Source organism: Gekko japonicus, unplaced genomic scaffold, assembly GCF_001447785.1.
Source record: "Gekko japonicus isolate JY-2015 unplaced genomic scaffold, Gekko_japonicus_V1.1 scaffold3746, whole genome shotgun sequence".
Classification (NCBI taxonomy): Eukaryota; Metazoa; Chordata; class Lepidosauria; order Squamata; family Gekkonidae; genus Gekko; species Gekko japonicus.
The window spans coordinates 37,916-53,938 of NW_015174363.1; the positions used below are offsets into that span (position 1 = coordinate 37,916).

General features: G+C 47.6%; 2 protein-coding genes across 2 annotated transcripts in view; one reads left to right on the forward strand and one right to left on the reverse strand.

The window, feature by feature from the left end:
* Window positions 1-3,785: 3,785 nt before the first annotated feature.
* FBXO48 (F-box protein 48) lies at window positions 3,786-11,368 on the reverse strand. Its single transcript, XM_015424342.1, has 3 exons — window positions 11,300-11,368; window positions 6,259-6,595; window positions 3,786-4,089 (listed from the first exon to the last, which is right to left on the reverse strand). The coding sequence occupies exons 2-3, from the start codon at window positions 6,574-6,576 to the stop codon at window positions 3,928-3,930; spliced, it is 480 nt and encodes a 159-aa protein (XP_015279828.1). The 5' UTR covers window positions 6,577-6,595; window positions 11,300-11,368; the 3' UTR covers window positions 3,786-3,927.
* A 231-nt stretch (window positions 11,369-11,599) lies between these two features.
* The window catches only part of APLF (aprataxin and PNKP like factor), a gene marked incomplete at its 3' end in the record, with an annotated part of 72,128 nt that continues 67,704 nt past the window's right edge, over window positions 11,600-16,023 (forward strand). Inside the window, exon 1 of the mRNA XM_015424341.1 lies at window positions 11,600-11,707. Within this exon, the coding sequence (XP_015279827.1) occupies window positions 11,615-11,707 (93 nt within the window). The remainder of the gene's footprint in view (window positions 11,708-16,023) is intronic.

Sequence of the window (16,023 nt, forward strand, 5' to 3'; positions counted from 1 at the left end):
ACCTACCCAGTGATGAATATTATATTATAAAGGTTTGGAAAGCCTTAAATTTCCTGGTGGCAGCCGGATTACCCAGTAGAGAAAAACATAAAGTACACTTTTAAAGGGAAACCAGACCTCCCCAGTAAAGGGGTCGTCACAGTGCCTAACTGTGAGATAGGCCCCCACTCTGCTCCCATGGTCCTACGTCACTGCTGACTTGGCTATAAGTCCCGATATCTGTATAATACTGAGATAAAATGGGTTGGATCCTACCAACATTCTTGCTGGCACAAGAGAGAAGATTCCCCGTTAAACTACAGCCATGTGGGTATTTAAAAAGCCACGTACGTTCCACCGACCCGTTACGGAAACTGAACAGCTTCCGGGATGCGGTCAAGTAATTGTAAAAATAGACGAATGGATTTATGTTTGAGTATGAAAGACTGAAGTACTCTAAGGCTGCGGTCACATGCGCCAGATAAGACCCTAGGCTTAGCTTCCAAGATCTGAGAAGATCAGGCTAGCCTGGGCCATCCTGGTCTAGGCAAGAGATGGAGAGAGGTGTTTTGCCATTGCCTGCCTCTGCATAGCGACCCTGGACTTCCTTGGTGGTCTCCCATCCAAGTACTAACCAGGGCTGACCCTGCTTAGCTTCCGAGACCGATGAGATTGGGCTCACCCTGCACCATCCAGGTCAGGGCTTAATGGGCTTTGACTGGAGGCACTTTGCCTGCTAATACCCTTGAAGACGCAAATGATGCTGTCTGCCGCCCATTAATGTATGGGACGGAGAACATTATTCTTGGAAGGCTGTTTCACTGAATCATGCAGTTTGAGGCCTGTGACTGAAAACCCACAAATTTCAGGAAACAGAGGTGCTAACATATTCTCGACGGTTTTAACTTGGTCACAGGGGAAGCAATTCACACAGTATTTTTCGCTATTAGTCTGGCCTGCTACCACTGTAAATTACTATGGCCCAATCTGCATTCTAGGAGCTGCGGTGGCTCAAGTGGTTAAGACGCTGAACTGCAGACTGTGGAAGGTCGGTAGTTCAGCAGTTCGAGACCCGAGTTGCCGCATGACAGAGTGAGCTCCCGTCTCTAGTTCCAGCTCCTGCCAACCTAGCAGGTTGAAAGCAAGAAATTGCAAGTAGATAAATAGGGACCACCTCGGTGGGAAGGTAACAGCGTTCTGTGCGCCTTGGTGTTTAGTCATGCCGTCCACATGACCACGGAAACGTCTTCGGACAGCGCTGGCTCTTCGGCTTTGAAACGGAGATGAGCACCGCAACCCTAGAGTCGGACTCGACTGGCTTTCGAGCAAGGGAACCTTTACCTTTAATCTGCATTCTAGCATTTGTTCAGTTGTTTTTACCAAACACACTGGAACAGAAAAAGATGCGGTTCAAAACCACATTCAACTACCCCGGGCCAACACCGTACTGACTGCAGAGTCACCCCCCCCAATGGCCATAAAACACCCATTAATCTGTGCAGACAGCCACCATAACACCAGAGATCACACAAAGTGAAAGCGGCATGCGGTTTGGACATTGCCATAAAATGCGACACTCAGTCTAAGTGAAAGTGGCACGCCATGTAGATTTCTGTTCCAGTGTGGGTTTGGCATGACAGCAGAGCAAATGCTAGATGCAGACTGGGCCTATGTGACTGTCAGCCTCCTGAATCAAATTCTAGAGAATTCTTGATTCCTGCCCTGGGTTGCCAACTAGGGCTAAGAGTTTTTATTGTTTTTATAGGTTTTATTTGTGTTTCGCTTGTACCCTTATTGGGAGCTGCGGTGGCTTAAATGGTTAAGATGCTGAACTGCAGGCTGTGGAAGGTCAGTAGTTCAGCAGTTCGAGACCCGGGTTGCCGCATGATGGAGTGAGCTCCCTAGTTCCAGCTCCTGCCAACCTAGCCGTTCGAAAGCAAGAAATTGCAAGTAGATAAATAGGTACCGCTTCGGTGGGAAGGTAACAGCGTTCTGTGCGCCTTGGTGTCTAGTCATGCCGGCCACATCACCACGGAAACGTCTTCGGACAGCGCTGGCTCTTCGGCTTTGAAACGGAGATGAGTACCGCAACCCTAGAGTCAGACTCGACTGGCTTTTAAGCAAGGGAACCTTTGCCTTTACCTTTACTGTACCCTTATGCTGCCTGATCTTGGATCATAATAAAAGACCAGATAGCTAGGACATGAAGCAATGGGTTTAAATGACATGCAGAAAGGTTTCGGCTGGATATCAGGAAAAACTTTTTCACGGCCAGAGTGGCTCTAAGGTGGAATCAGCTGCCGAGGGAGGTGGTGAGCTGCCCTTCACTAACAGCTTTCAAGAAGAGGCTGGATGAATATTTGTCAGAGATGCTGTAGGCTGGTCCTGCATTGGGCAGGGGGTTGGACTACTAGATGGCCTGTGTGGCCCCTTCCAACTCTATGGTTCTATGATTCTATGACATGATATGAAAATATGAGATGAATTACCCGCAAAAATATATACAAAAGGAGACTTCAACAAAGTGAAATGCACATGTAGTCAAGAATGAATCTATACATATAATCCATCACAGGAAAATACAGAAGCCCACAGGATCCATGAAAGGAAAATGCAGAGTCCAGAATAGATATCACAGGGCTATTTTTGGGCAGGAACGCACAGGAACGGAGTTCCGGCTGGCTCTCGAGTTGGCCATGCTCAGCAGGAGCTCATTAGCATAACAGGCCACACCCAACAGCAGAAACTCATTGGAATTGGCTACATTAGGGGTGTGTGGCCTAACATGCAAAGGAGTTCCTGCTACAAAAAAACCCCTGGGTTTTGACAACAAGGTTAACAGAATAAGCAGCAAAAGGTGGGTGTGGCTGAATGACCACACTTCTGGTAACACGGGGGTGTGGCCTAATATGCTAATGAGTGTACCATCAGGGGTGTGGCCTAATATGCTAATGAGTTTCTGCTGTTGGGTGTGGCCTATTATGCTTATGTTCCTGCTGGGCTTTTTCTACAAAAAGAGCCCTGGATATCCAACCTTTTTCCTAGGTAGTATTCTTTGTTTCAGACTTCTTTCATGGATCCTGTGGGCTTCTGGATTATATGTATAGATTCATTCTTGATGACATGTGCATTTCACTTTGTTGAAGTCTCCTTTTGTATATATATTTTTGCGGGTAATTCAGCTCACCGTTGTCTTCTGTTGGTCTTTGCTATTTCCGGCTGCGTGCTGTACTGTTGGTTGATGATATGAAAATATGACATGTATGTCTGGTAGATGCGCAGACCTGGAAGGCTAACCTGATCTCATTAGATCTCAACCAGATCTCATCAGATCTCGGATAGAGCTGGCCCTGGTCAATATTTGGATGGGAGACCACCAAGGAAGCCCAGGGTTGGTCCACTGAGGCAGGCAATGGCAAACCACCTCTGGACCTATCTCGCCTAAAATACCCCGCAGGGTCACCACCATATGTCAGCTGCAACTTGATGGCAAAAATAGATAAATAAATCCGGAAGGTACGAAGCAATCCTCCCTAGAAACAGATGGTGAAATACGTCTGCACTCCACAACCCCAGTTCTACCCCAAAGTACTTTTGCTGACTTTTTCTAATGTTGCAATCTTTCCCCTTCCTCTCATGGCTTAATCTTACCGAAGGTCAAGAAGAACACGCACCGAGAAGCATTTAAAAATATTAGTCATTGTTTCAAAGTGCATTTCGAGCGAGTCCAAGAAGCGAGTCCCTTCAACAGTAAGCTAACAATATAAACCCAGCATCAAAAACCTCTCCAACGAAAAATGGGGGGGGGGGAGAGAAGTTCTAAAAGTGCTAAATGTCAAAAATCCATAGAGTAGTCATCTTCCACCGGGCCCTGAATGGATGTTCAATACGGTATGCAACTCAACATCTGTACTAATCAGTTCCACTATTTTTCCCGAGTTGGCCTTCTTATCGTTCCAGTTCTGCCTCTAGGATTTCTCCCCAAGTGTCCACATCCATGGGGTACATGCTCTTCTCTGGCAAGCTACTGCGGGAATGTATGTTGCTATATTTCCCGCTCAGCCAGTCGTGTTTCACTTTGCTTTTCCGGTAGTTTCTCAGCAGCGTGACCTGATAATAAAATAAAATAAAACGGGGAGCCGGGATGGGGGGGGGGGGAGAATAAGAAGAGGGGAGACCAAATTAAAAGGGCCACTCAAATAATACTGACTAATGCTCCCTCTAAGCTCTGGGAGTCTTGTTGTGAGCGAAAGTTCTACTTTGTGAGTGAGTGGCTATTAAAGTGGTGAGCGAGCGATTTGGTTACTGCATAAGTCAGTCTGCTCTGGAGCTATCCTTCCGGAGCTAAGTCAAAAATGTGTGAGCTGGAGACTAAAAAACTGTGAGCTAGCTCACACTAACTCAGCTTAGGGGGAACACTGATACTGACATACATCATTTTTCTTTAACTTCATTTATTACTTCACTGCTCTGCTCACTGGGGTACCAAAGTGGCATACAACAGCCTCCCCTTCTCCATTATATCCTCACAATGACCCTGTGAGGTAGGTTAGGCTGAGACGTTTTCTACACAAACCGCTCTCCCCACTCCTGCATTCGTATTCCTTTGCCTCTTTCACTCGTTTCCGCAGAGGTATTTGCAGTCCGAGGTGCAAAAACACAGTTTGTCCTCTCTTGCGGCGTGGCATCAGGCTTCCCTGTTTCCGGGAATTCCCTTGGGAATTGTTTCACAGTGACTGAAGAAGAACTCTTATGGAAACGAGGAAACTATACCTGGAACTTGTATCGCTGTGACTGTTATCTCTAAATGTAATCGTTCCTCGCTGTTTTTGTCATCTTTGAGTGTTAGTGTTCCTCATTTTATAGGCTGTCTCCGCTATTGGTTAGCTTGATTTTGCTGAATTACATCCTATTAGGTCATTTGGCAACTGCACGTTTGTAGATTTTGTGAGTTCATTTGTACTGACTTTGTATTTGATTACAGTGCTGTACTGTTTTCAATAGAGCAATATTTGTGAATTCTTCTTGGTGGAACTTTTATATTCTTATTATATAGGATTTGGGAGCCTCAGAGGTGCAGCCCACTTTTGGAGTTTAGTGTTTTTGGTTACAGCAGCTCTCTCACTCCGTTGCCCTTTGTTGTTTTTGTATTCCTAGTTGGCGCCACCAGAGGGAGCAAACTGCATTTGTGCTCCTTGGACTGCAAATACCTCTGTGGAAACGAGTGAAAGCGGCGGAGGAATATGAATGAAAGAGCGACGAGACCCGTTTGTGCGGGGAGTGTCTGAGAGCTTGTGACTGGCCCAAAGACACTCCGCAAGCTTCCACAGCAGACCCTGGGTCTCACAGATTCTAGACCCGGTCTGGCCAAACTGGCACAGGAGCCACATGCGGCTCTTTCGCCCATGTTGTGTGGCTCCCAGCAGGGCGGCTGGGGAAGCTAAATATCATTCGCAAACAGATATCATTGGACAAATAAATATCATTATCAATCTATATATCTAATAGTGAAGTGGCCCCCCTCTGTGCGGATATCTAAATCCGCACTTCGGGGGCACTTGGGGGGGAGGGAGAGTTTTGTGCACACGTGGGGCGGTCCCCAGGTGTGCACAAAAATCTAAAAACTTAAAAAAACAATCGGGGGGATACTTAAATCCCCCCAAAAGTGACAGAGCGTCCTCTGTGCATGCGCAGGGGACGCTCTGCAGCCGGCCTCGCCGCCGCCACCTCGGAGCCAGCTGGCCGGGGTGAGGGCGCGAGGGCGGGGGCAGGCAGGTGGGAGTCCCGGGCGGCTGCAAACCGCTGGCCCTCGCTGGGGGGGTAGCAGTGAGGTCCGGCGGCTACAAGCCGCGCGGGCCTCACTTTCGAGCGGTGGGGGATCGAGCGGGGGTGGTGGTGGAGGACATGGAGGAACCGGCAGGATGGGGGGGGAGCTTACCTGCTCCTGCTGGTTCCTCCTCCGCCAGCTCAATTTGGAGCTCCCCCCCCCCGCGAGTTTCACGGGTCTTCTTTCTTGTATTTATCTACTTGCAATTTCTTGCTTTCGTATTGCTAGGTTGGAGGGAGCTGGGGCCAGAGACGGGATCTCCCTCCATCATGCGGCACGAGGGTCTGAAACTGCCCAGCTACCGGCCTTCCGGTCTGCAACTCAGTGTCTTAACCTCTCAGCCACAGAGCTACAACCTTCTAAAAACCCCTGGAGTCCATTAACTCGGAAGGTTCTGCTCCACTTTGGATCACACTGTTAGTCTCTTCACAACCAGTCTGGCCTGAGCTTACCTTCCACGAATACCCATTGCCTCTGTCCCCGTCAATCTCTCGCTGACAGACAACCCTCACAATTAAGCAGTGTTGCTTCCACAAGTGATCACAAGACTCCAGGGTGCGGTTCCAGCTTTGGCAAGTCATGGCAGCATTGCACAAGCTCTGAATGTCCAGTTGGCTAAAGATCTTCAGGCAGATTTCGAGTGGGAGGAACTGCACAAAATCCTTTGGGCTGGCTTTTTTGTTCTGCTCAGACAGGATGGGGAACTTCTTGCAAGCGGCAACGGGGGGCTTATCGCATTGGGGAGCTGTCTCCTTGGAGCCTTTCCGCATAGTTTAGACTTTGCTCTTTCTAAAAAAAGTAACACTGATGTAGAAATATTGATTGATTGATTTAAAACATTTACTAGTGGCCTTTCATCTTTACAGAACTCAAGGCAGCTTATAACACAGGTAGATAGGTTTACATTGTCCGGTCTTCATTTTATCCTCACAACAGCCCTGTGAGGTAGGTTAGCCTGAGGCTGTGTGACTGGCCCAAGGTCACCCCAGCCGTTCTCTATGGAAGAGTGAGGATCCCAGACTCTAACCACTATACCACATAGACAGTCTTGTCAGATCTCGGAATCTACACAGGGTCGGCCCTAGCTAGTATCTGGAAGGGCGACCTCCAGTGCTCCCTCTAAGCGGTGGAGTCTTGTGAGCAAAGATTCTACTTTGTGAGCTACTGGCATTCAAGTTGTGAGGGAGCGATTCGGCTCCTGCATAAATTAGTTTGCTCTGGAGCCCTCCTTCCTGAGCGAAGACAAAAATGTGTGAGCCGGAGGCTAAAAAACTGGGAGCTCGCTCACATTCACTCAGCTTAGAGGGAACACTGGTGCCGTCCAAGGGTTGCGAAGCAGAGGCAGGTGATGGGCAAACCACCTCTGAAACATCTCTTGCCTTAAAAGAAAACAAACACGTTTAGCTCGCCACCTAGTGGTGCATAATGCTAAAAGAGCTAGACCCTCCGGTTGCCAGACAATCTTAGGATCACCTGGCTCTACTACACACACCGCCATACGACAATGATTATTAGCAGCAAGGTGTAACGGTTAGAGGGTTGGACTAAGATCTGGGAGAACGGGCTTCGAACTCTCCCTCGGCAATGGACACTCGCTTGGGCCCTCCTTCTCGCTTTGGGTCTGTAACTCTCTCTCAGCCTAACTTGCCTCACAGGGCTGTCGTTCTGAGGGTAAAGCAAAGGAAGTGTGAATGATGTTGAAAGCGGCTTTGGGCTTTACCGGTGGGAAAAGCAGGGTATAAATAAGAAATATATAATTATGTACAATTACCCAATGCACCCTCTAAGCTGTGGAGTCTGGTGAGCAAAAATTCTACTTTGTGAGCTACTGGAATGAAAGTTTATTTCCTTATTTTGCCTTGGTTCCAATATATTTAGGGGTTCCATATCCGCCTTTTCTTGCTCCACCCGTCCATAGCCGCCGTTTCTTGCTCCACCTCCGCCATCTGCTCCATACTCTCTGAACTCTGGGTACCTTTTTCAATAGTCTCATAGCTCTCCACCAACAAAGGAGATTCATGGAGACTTGCAAATGCTGCTTTAATGCCCTCTTTAATACCCTCTTGAATTCCTTCTTTTAAAGCCTCCAGAAACTGCCCCACCGTTATTTCTCCAATCCACATGTCCCCATCCATTTCATTCTCTACCTCATCTCCCCTTACGAACGTCATTTTCAAGCAGTTAAAGTCACAAAAATCTCAATATCAATAGTCCTGCCCTGAGAAAACAACACCTTTTTCCCCGGAAGAACGCCAAAACAATGTACTTAGCTCTTTCTCTTTTCTGGCCGCTTTCTTTTCCTTTTGCGCCAAACAGTTCGGGGTTTCCACGTTATCAACTTAAAGATGCATGCACTTGCTATAAGTCACCTTTTCTTCGTTGCTGTATTTGCCATTGTAATCCCATACGAATTTAAATAAAAACAAACGGAAGGAAGCAGCTATAGAGAACATGGCGACCACGTTCTCTCTCAAAATCCACGCTCGCTTCGGGGTAGGAAGCGGACACCCCCCCCGCGTTGCCAGTCATGGGGGGGGCCCCCGCAACAGAACCCCCTGCTCCAGTTCTCCCCCCAAGAGAACTGTCGGGGCTCTCCCGAACTCCGGGAGGCCCCGTAAAACGTGAAAAAGAGTCGGGCGTCTCGGAGCAACCCGAGCCACGCCCGTCGCCACGCCGTGCCCCTGAGCTACTGGAATGAAAGTTGTGAGTGAGCCATTTGGCTCCTTCACAAATGAGTTTGCTCTGGAGCCATCCTTCCTGAGCTCAGACAAAAATGTGTGAGCCGGAGGCTAAAAAACCTGTGAGCTAGCTCACACTAACTCAGCTTAGAGGGAACGCTGCAATCACACCCCCCCCCCAAAGGAGAACGTCAAGGGGAAAACCAGGCATACAAAACTGGTGACTCAGCAGGAGAACAGAGACTTTAGGCAGGTCAAGGCCTCGGCCAGCCTGGACAGAATTTGAGTGGAAGCTTGAAACTTGGTGGTTGAGGACAAAATATGGCCTGTTCTTAGATTCCCTGGCTTTTCGATCACCGCTGCTGGGAACAGAACGTTGGCTTCCTGGTCAGATCACTAAATACGGGATGATCGGCAGGCCTGACGGTTTTTAATTTTCGCACATGCTTGATAGGATATGTCAATCATTCCGGTATGAATTTCAAGGGAAGGAAGTAATAAATAAGTCTCTGGGTGGTGCTGAGCTGGCCAGCAAAGGGAAAACTTGATATAGTAAGCAAGTGTGTCATTTTTAACGTTCCGGCTGACACAGTTAGCAAGAAGCCCTGTGTGAGTGTTGGACTGGATGGGCCCTTGGCCTGATCCAACATTGGCTTCTCTTACGTTCAGCTTTCCGTTTCAAAGCTGGGTCTGGTGTGAGGGAGATGGAACTCATAACCCCGTAAAAGGAGAAAAAGAGAGCATCAGAAATGGTGCATGGTGAGCATAAATTCCTGGAGACTTGGGAGTGGAACTGGAGAGGGCAGGGCTTTGTGGGGGGAGAAGAGTTGGATTTATACCCCACCCTTCACTCAGAGTAATTTACAATCCCCTTCCCTTCCTTTCCCCACAACAGGCACCCTGTGAGGTAGGTGGGGCTGCGAGAGCTCTTTCAAGGATTGCTCTTGAGAGAACAGCTCTGAGAGAACTTGTGACTGACCCAGGGTCACACCAGCAGCCGCATGTGGAGGAGTGGAGAATCAAACCCTGTTCTCCCAGATTAGAGTCTGCCGCTCTTAACCAGTACACCAAACGGGCTGTCAAACCTCAGTTGGTCACAACCAGTGTTCCTTCTAAGATGAGTTAGTGTGAGCTAGCTCACAGTTTTTTAGCCTCCAGCTCACACATGTTTGTCTTCGCTCCGGAAGGGATGGCTCCAGAGCAAACTAATTTATGCAGTAGCCAAATCGCTCACTCACAGCTTTAATGCCAGTCGCTCACAAAGTAGAATATTTGCTCACAAGACTCCACAGTTTAGAGGGAGCATTGGCCACAACGCCACAGAGTCCACCCTCCAAAGCGGCCATTTTCTCTAGGGGCATTGATCTCCGTAGCCCAGAGATGAATGGTAATTTGTGGGGGGGGATCTCCAGGCCACACCTGGAGGTTGGCAGCCCTATGAATGCACCACCAGCCACCATGGTGCTCACTGCACCGTTTTGGAGCTCACTGCAAATAGTTCAGGGAAAAGTGGCTTGGTAAGTAAAAAATTTATTCCAGCCCTTGTCAAGGTGTGGCTACATCTGTTGCCAGCAAAGGTGGACACTTAGTATCTTCTGCAAGGTGAAAAAAATTATAGTTTGGGATCTTGTTAAGGAAACAAGGTACAAGTGGGGTGTGAAGCAAAGGGGCCTCAAATGATCCCCAATGTATTTATTAATTGGAAATTTATGATTAGCATCTAGTCATGCCGTCTACATGACCACGGAATTGTCTTCGGACAGCGCTGGCTCTTCGGCTTGGAAACGGAAATGAGCACCGCAATCCACTGGCTTTTGAGCAAGGAAAACCTTTACCTATTATTACTATTATTATTATTGATACATTTGTTGCCGGCACAGGCAGACACTTCGTATCCCCCACAAGGTGGGAAAAATTAGGGTTTGGGATCCTATTAAGGGCACAAGGTAGAACTGGCCTGTGAAACCAAGGGGTTTCCTCAAAGGATCTCTCAATTTCGCTATTAATAATTATGTATTGATTTATTTGGGCTGGTTTAAAGGAGGCAGGGAAAAAAGGGTCACACAAATATAGCCCCATGAAAACACCCCAACCAGCAATCAATGTTCCCTCTAAGTGGTAGAGTCTTGTGAGCAGAATTTCTACTTTGAGAGCTACTAGCATTCAAGTTGTGAGCCAGCGATTTGGCTACTGCATAAGTCAGTTTGCTCTGGAGCCCTCCTTCCTGAGCGGAGACAAAAATGTGTGAGCTGGAGGCTAAAGAACTGGGAGCTCGCTCACACTAACTCAGCTTAGAGGGAACACTGCCAGCAATGGGTCTCCTTCTCCTTCCATGAAGCAAAAGGGATGGTCCCCATCTTGTTCTTGACTATCCTGTATTGGCCTGGGCGCCTGCCCACAGGTAAGGTGAGAATAGCGCCTATTTCTTAACACACCTTTTAAAAGGCCGTCAGAATCAGTCCACCTGGGTGTGGGAGGAGGGATTCTGCGTGCACCTGAGGAACTAAGAGAAGGCAGTCACAATTTCCCCAGGATCCTGAGAAACTAGATAATTATTTTGTCTTAAGCCTGTTGCACGCGAATTAGTGCCCTTCACACGTGCGCCTTTCGCACGCGCGTCTCTCGCCCTTCAGAACTGAGGGGAATTCGGGGTTAATCAGGGCTTCTGCGGCGAACCCTCTGACTAGCGTCGGCGGTGGCCAATGGGAGCCGCGGGACATCCCTCCGCATACGCCCCTCCAGAGCCCTCCGGAGGGCCCCGCTTCGGGATTGGCCGCCTGAGTGACGCCCCCCTTGCCCTTGCCCTGTCACTCACCTGAACGTTCCGCGGCCGTTAACGTCTTTTCCCATCCGGACGCGTTTGTTTACTTCTTTCCGAACCCCGCCCAGCACGTCACCGCGGAGCCCCGAGGGGCATTCTGGGGGCTGTAGTTTAGGACCCGCGCGGGGACGTCGCAGGCTCCGCGGCTGATTGGACGACGCTTTAAAAAGCGTGGGACCTGAATCAGGGCGGAACTTTGCTTCGTGGTCCGGCCGGTTGGGGGGGGGGAAGAGAGAGAGCGACGGAACAGCGGTACGTTGTTGTTTTGTGTCCCCCATGCGAAACCCTTTGGCGGGTGGGCCGGCGATCATGTCAGGGTTTAAAGTGGCGCCGGTGGATGGGGGGAACGCTTTGGCACTGCCGCCCGGCGAGACAGTCATAGGAAGAGGGCCCCTGCTGGGAGTAAGTGTCGGCCCGCCGCCGTGGTTGTTTTAAAAGGGGGGGGGGCTAACATACTAAGAAAAATATCGCGGAGGGGGGAGGGGAGAGGCCAAGGCTATTAATGCTTTTTAAAATCCATGTAGGGAAGCACCAGAAGGTGACGTGTCGCCGAGGGTTGGCAGCCTCCAGGTGGCAGTCAATAACAAAAACCATGATATGCTGCCGAATCACGGCCGGAGTTCATTAGCTGCTGTAGATTTTCCGAGTTGTGTGGCCGTGGTCTTGGCCTTGTAGGACCTGACGTTTCACCAGCAGCTGTGACTGGCATCCTCAGAGGTATAACACAGAAAGACGGAGGACTCTCTGTGTCAAGGTGAGAAGAAAAATGGTAGGCAAGTAATTTATATCTACTCCAGAAGGTGGGGTAGGGCTGAGTCATTATTTTGCAGGAGTTCCCCAGGCTATGAACATGCTAATGGAGGAGTTTTCCTGAGGAGGTTCTTTTCTTTTCATTTTTTTCTCACCTTGACACAGATCTTTCTGTGTTATACCTCTGAGGATGCCAGTTACAGTTGCTGGCGAAACCTCAGGTCCTACAAGGCCAATACCACACCCACACAACTCGGAAAATCTACAGCAGCTAATGAACTCTGGCCGTGAAAGTCTTCGGCAGCATATCATGGTTTTTGTTATTGACTGCCACCTGGAGGCTGGCAACCCTCGGTGACGGAGGATTCTCTGTGTCAAGGTGAGAAGAAAAATGGTAGGCAAGTAATTTAAGAACATAAGAGATGCCAATGTTGGATCAGGCCAAAGGCCCATCCAGTCCAACACTCTGTGTCCCACAGTGGCCAGAAATACCAGGTGCCCTCAGGAGATCCACAAGTGGGGCCAGGACATTAGAAGTCCTCCCACTGTTGACACCCCCCCCCCAAGCACCAAGAAGACAGAGCATCACTTGCCCCAGAGCCCCTATCTATACCTTGTGGCTAATAGCCACTGATGGACCTCTGCTCCATATGCTTATCTAATTCCCTCTTGAAGCCGTCCATGCTTGTAGCTGCCACCAAATCCTGTGGCAGTGAATTGCATGTGTTAATCACTCTTTGGGTGAAGAAGTACTTCCTTTTATCCGTTCTAACCCAACCGCTCAGCAATTTCATGGAGTGCCCACAAGGAGTTCTTGTATTGTGAGAAAGGGAGAAAAGTACCTCTTTCTCTACCTGCTCTTTCCCATGCATAATCTTATAAACCTCAATCATGTCACCCCTCAGTCGTCGTTTCTCCAAGCTAAAGAGCCCTAAGCGCCTTAACCGTTCCTCATAGGGAAAGTGTTCCAACCCTTTTATCATTCGAGTTGCCCTTTTCTGCACTTTTCCCAAAGCTATAATATCCTTTTTAAGGTGTGGTGACCAGAACTGCACACAGTATTCCAAATGAGGTCGCACCATTGATTTATATAGCGGCATTATGATATTGGCTGATCTGTTTACAATACCCTTCCTAATAATCCCCAGCATAGCATTGGCCTTCTTTATTGCAGTCACACACTGTCTCGACATTTTCAGTGAGTTATCCACTACAACTCCAAGATCTCTCTCTTGATCAGTCTCTGCCAGTTCAGACCCCATCAACGTGTATTTATAGTTAGGATTTTTGGCTCCAATGTGCATCACCTTGCACTTGGCCACATTGAACCCCATTTGCCATGTTGACGCCCACTCGCCCATCCTTGACAGATCCCCTTGGAGTGCCTCACAATCCTCACTGGTTTTCACCACCCTGAACAACTTTGTATCATCCGCAAATTTAGCCACTTCACTGCTTACTCCCATCTCCAAATCATTAATGAACAAGTTAAAAAGCAGTGGACCAAGTACTGATCCTGGTGAAACGTCAGGTTCTACAGTGCCAAGACCACGGCCACACAACCTGGAAAATCTACAGCAACTGATAAAAAACCATGATGTTGTATTATGAAAATATATTTAGGCTTCAGTTCGTCAGTGAATATATTTCTTCATCACATTATGAAAGCATACACATACACGATGGAAAATGCATATAGTCAATTTCACATAACAGCTTTTTCAGAATGTGCTGTGTGAATGACACTTGTTTACAAATCGCTAGAAAGAGAGGAAAACAGTAAACAGTAAAATTGCCAATTTGTATTAACACTCATTCTTGCATAAAAGCTCTATGATGCCTACAGTAATGTTAATACTTACACAGTACTAATCCGTGAGTTAACACGTAACATTCTTTGTTGTTGTTCAGTCGCACAGTCGAGTCCGACTCTTCGCGACCCCATGGACTTGCTCCCTTCTCCAGCACCATAGTTCAAAAGAATCTATTCTTCGGCGCTCGGCCTTCCTTATAGTCCAGCTCTCGCAGCCATACATGACTACTGGGAATACCATTGCTTTGACCATGCGGACTTTTGTTGGCAGGGTGATGTCTCTACTTTTTATCATGCTGTTTAGGTTCGCCATCGCTTTCCTCCCAAGGAGCAGGCGTCTTTTAATTTCATGGCTGCAGTCACAGTCTGCGGTGATCTGGGATCCCAGGAACGTGAAGTCTGTCACTACTTCCACGACTTCCCCTTCTATTTGCCAAGGAGTGATGGGGCCGGATGCCATGATCTTAGTTTTTTTGATGTTGAGCTTCAAGCCCACTTTTGCGCTCTCCTCTTTTACTCTGAGCAAGAGGCTCTTTAGATCCTTTTCACTTTCAGCCATTAGAGTGGTATCATCTGCATATCTGAGGTTGTTGATCTTTTCCCCAGCAATCTTAATTCCCGCTTGTGATTCATCCAGGCCAGCATTTCGCATGATGTACTCTGCATATATATTAAATAAGCAAGGTGACAATATACATCCTTGTCGTACTCCTTTTCCTATGCTGAACCAATCAGTTGTTCCATATCCGGTTCTAACTGTCGCTTCTTGGCCCTTATACAGGTTTCTCAAGAGACATGTGAGGTGGTCTGGTACTCCCATCTCTTTAAGGACCTGCCATAGTTTGTTGTGATCCACACAGTCAAAAGCTTTAGCATAGTCAATGAAGCAGAAGTAGATATTTTTCTGGTACTCTCTTGCTTTCTCCATAATCCAGCGAATGTTGGCAATTTGATCTCTAGTTCCTCTACCTCTTCGAAACCCAGCTTGTACTTCTGGCAGTTCTCTATCCATGTACTGTTGAAGCCTAGCTTGTAGGATCTTGAGCATGACCTTGCTAGCGTGTGATATGAGTGCAATTGTGCGATAGTTTGAACATTCCTTGGCATTGCCCTTCTTTGGGATTGGAATGTATACTGACCTTTTCCAATCCTGTGGCCACTGTTGCGTTTTCCAAATTTGCTGGCAAATGGAGTGCAGAACTTTAACAGCATCATCTTCTAAGACTTTGAATAGCTCAGCTGGAATACCATCACCTCCACTAGCTTTGTTGTTAGTAATGCTTTCTAAGGCCCATTTAACTTCACATTCCAGGATGTCTGGCTCGAGGTCAGTGATTATACCGTCGTGGTTGTCAAGGACATCGAGGTCTTTCTTGTATAGTTCTTCTGTGTATTCTTGCCATCTTTTCCTAATCTCTTCTGCTTCTGTTAGGTCCCTACCGTTTTTTGTCCTTTATCATGGCCAGCTTGGCATGGAACACTCCCTTGATTTCTCCAATTTTCTTGAAGAGATCTCTAGTCCTTCCCATTCTATTGTTTTCTTCTGTTACTTTGCACTGTTCATTCAGGAAGGCCTCCTTATCTCTCCTTGCTGTTCTCTGGAAATCTGCATTCAGTTGGGTAAATCTTTCCTTTTCGCCTTTGCCTTTCCTTCTTTCCTCTATTTGTAAAGCCTCATCAGAAAGCCACTTTGCTTTCTTGCATTTCTTTTTCTTTGGGATGGTGGTGATTGCTGCCTCCTGTACAATGTCACGAACCTCCGTCCATAGTTCTTCAGGCACTCTATCAAATCCAGACCCTTGAATCTATTCTTCACCTCTACTGTATATTCATCAGGGATGCGATCTAGGTCAAACCTGAATGGCCTCGTGGTTTTCCCAACTTTCTTCAGTTTAAGTCTGAATTTTGCAATGAGTAGCTCATGATCTGAACATTCTTACTACTTCATTAAGACAAATTCTTTCAGTGTTCATGTTATCCAAACTAGTTACTGCCTTTACATAGCAACGCTATCTTAATTACTAACAGGTAGCAAAACAGAGATCTCACATTTAAAGAGAACGTTTACAACAACAAACTTGTCCTTGTGTAATAAATAATCACTAAGCTTATACACTTTAAAGAAAACAAATCTAGCTCTGAATTTAGTCAATGA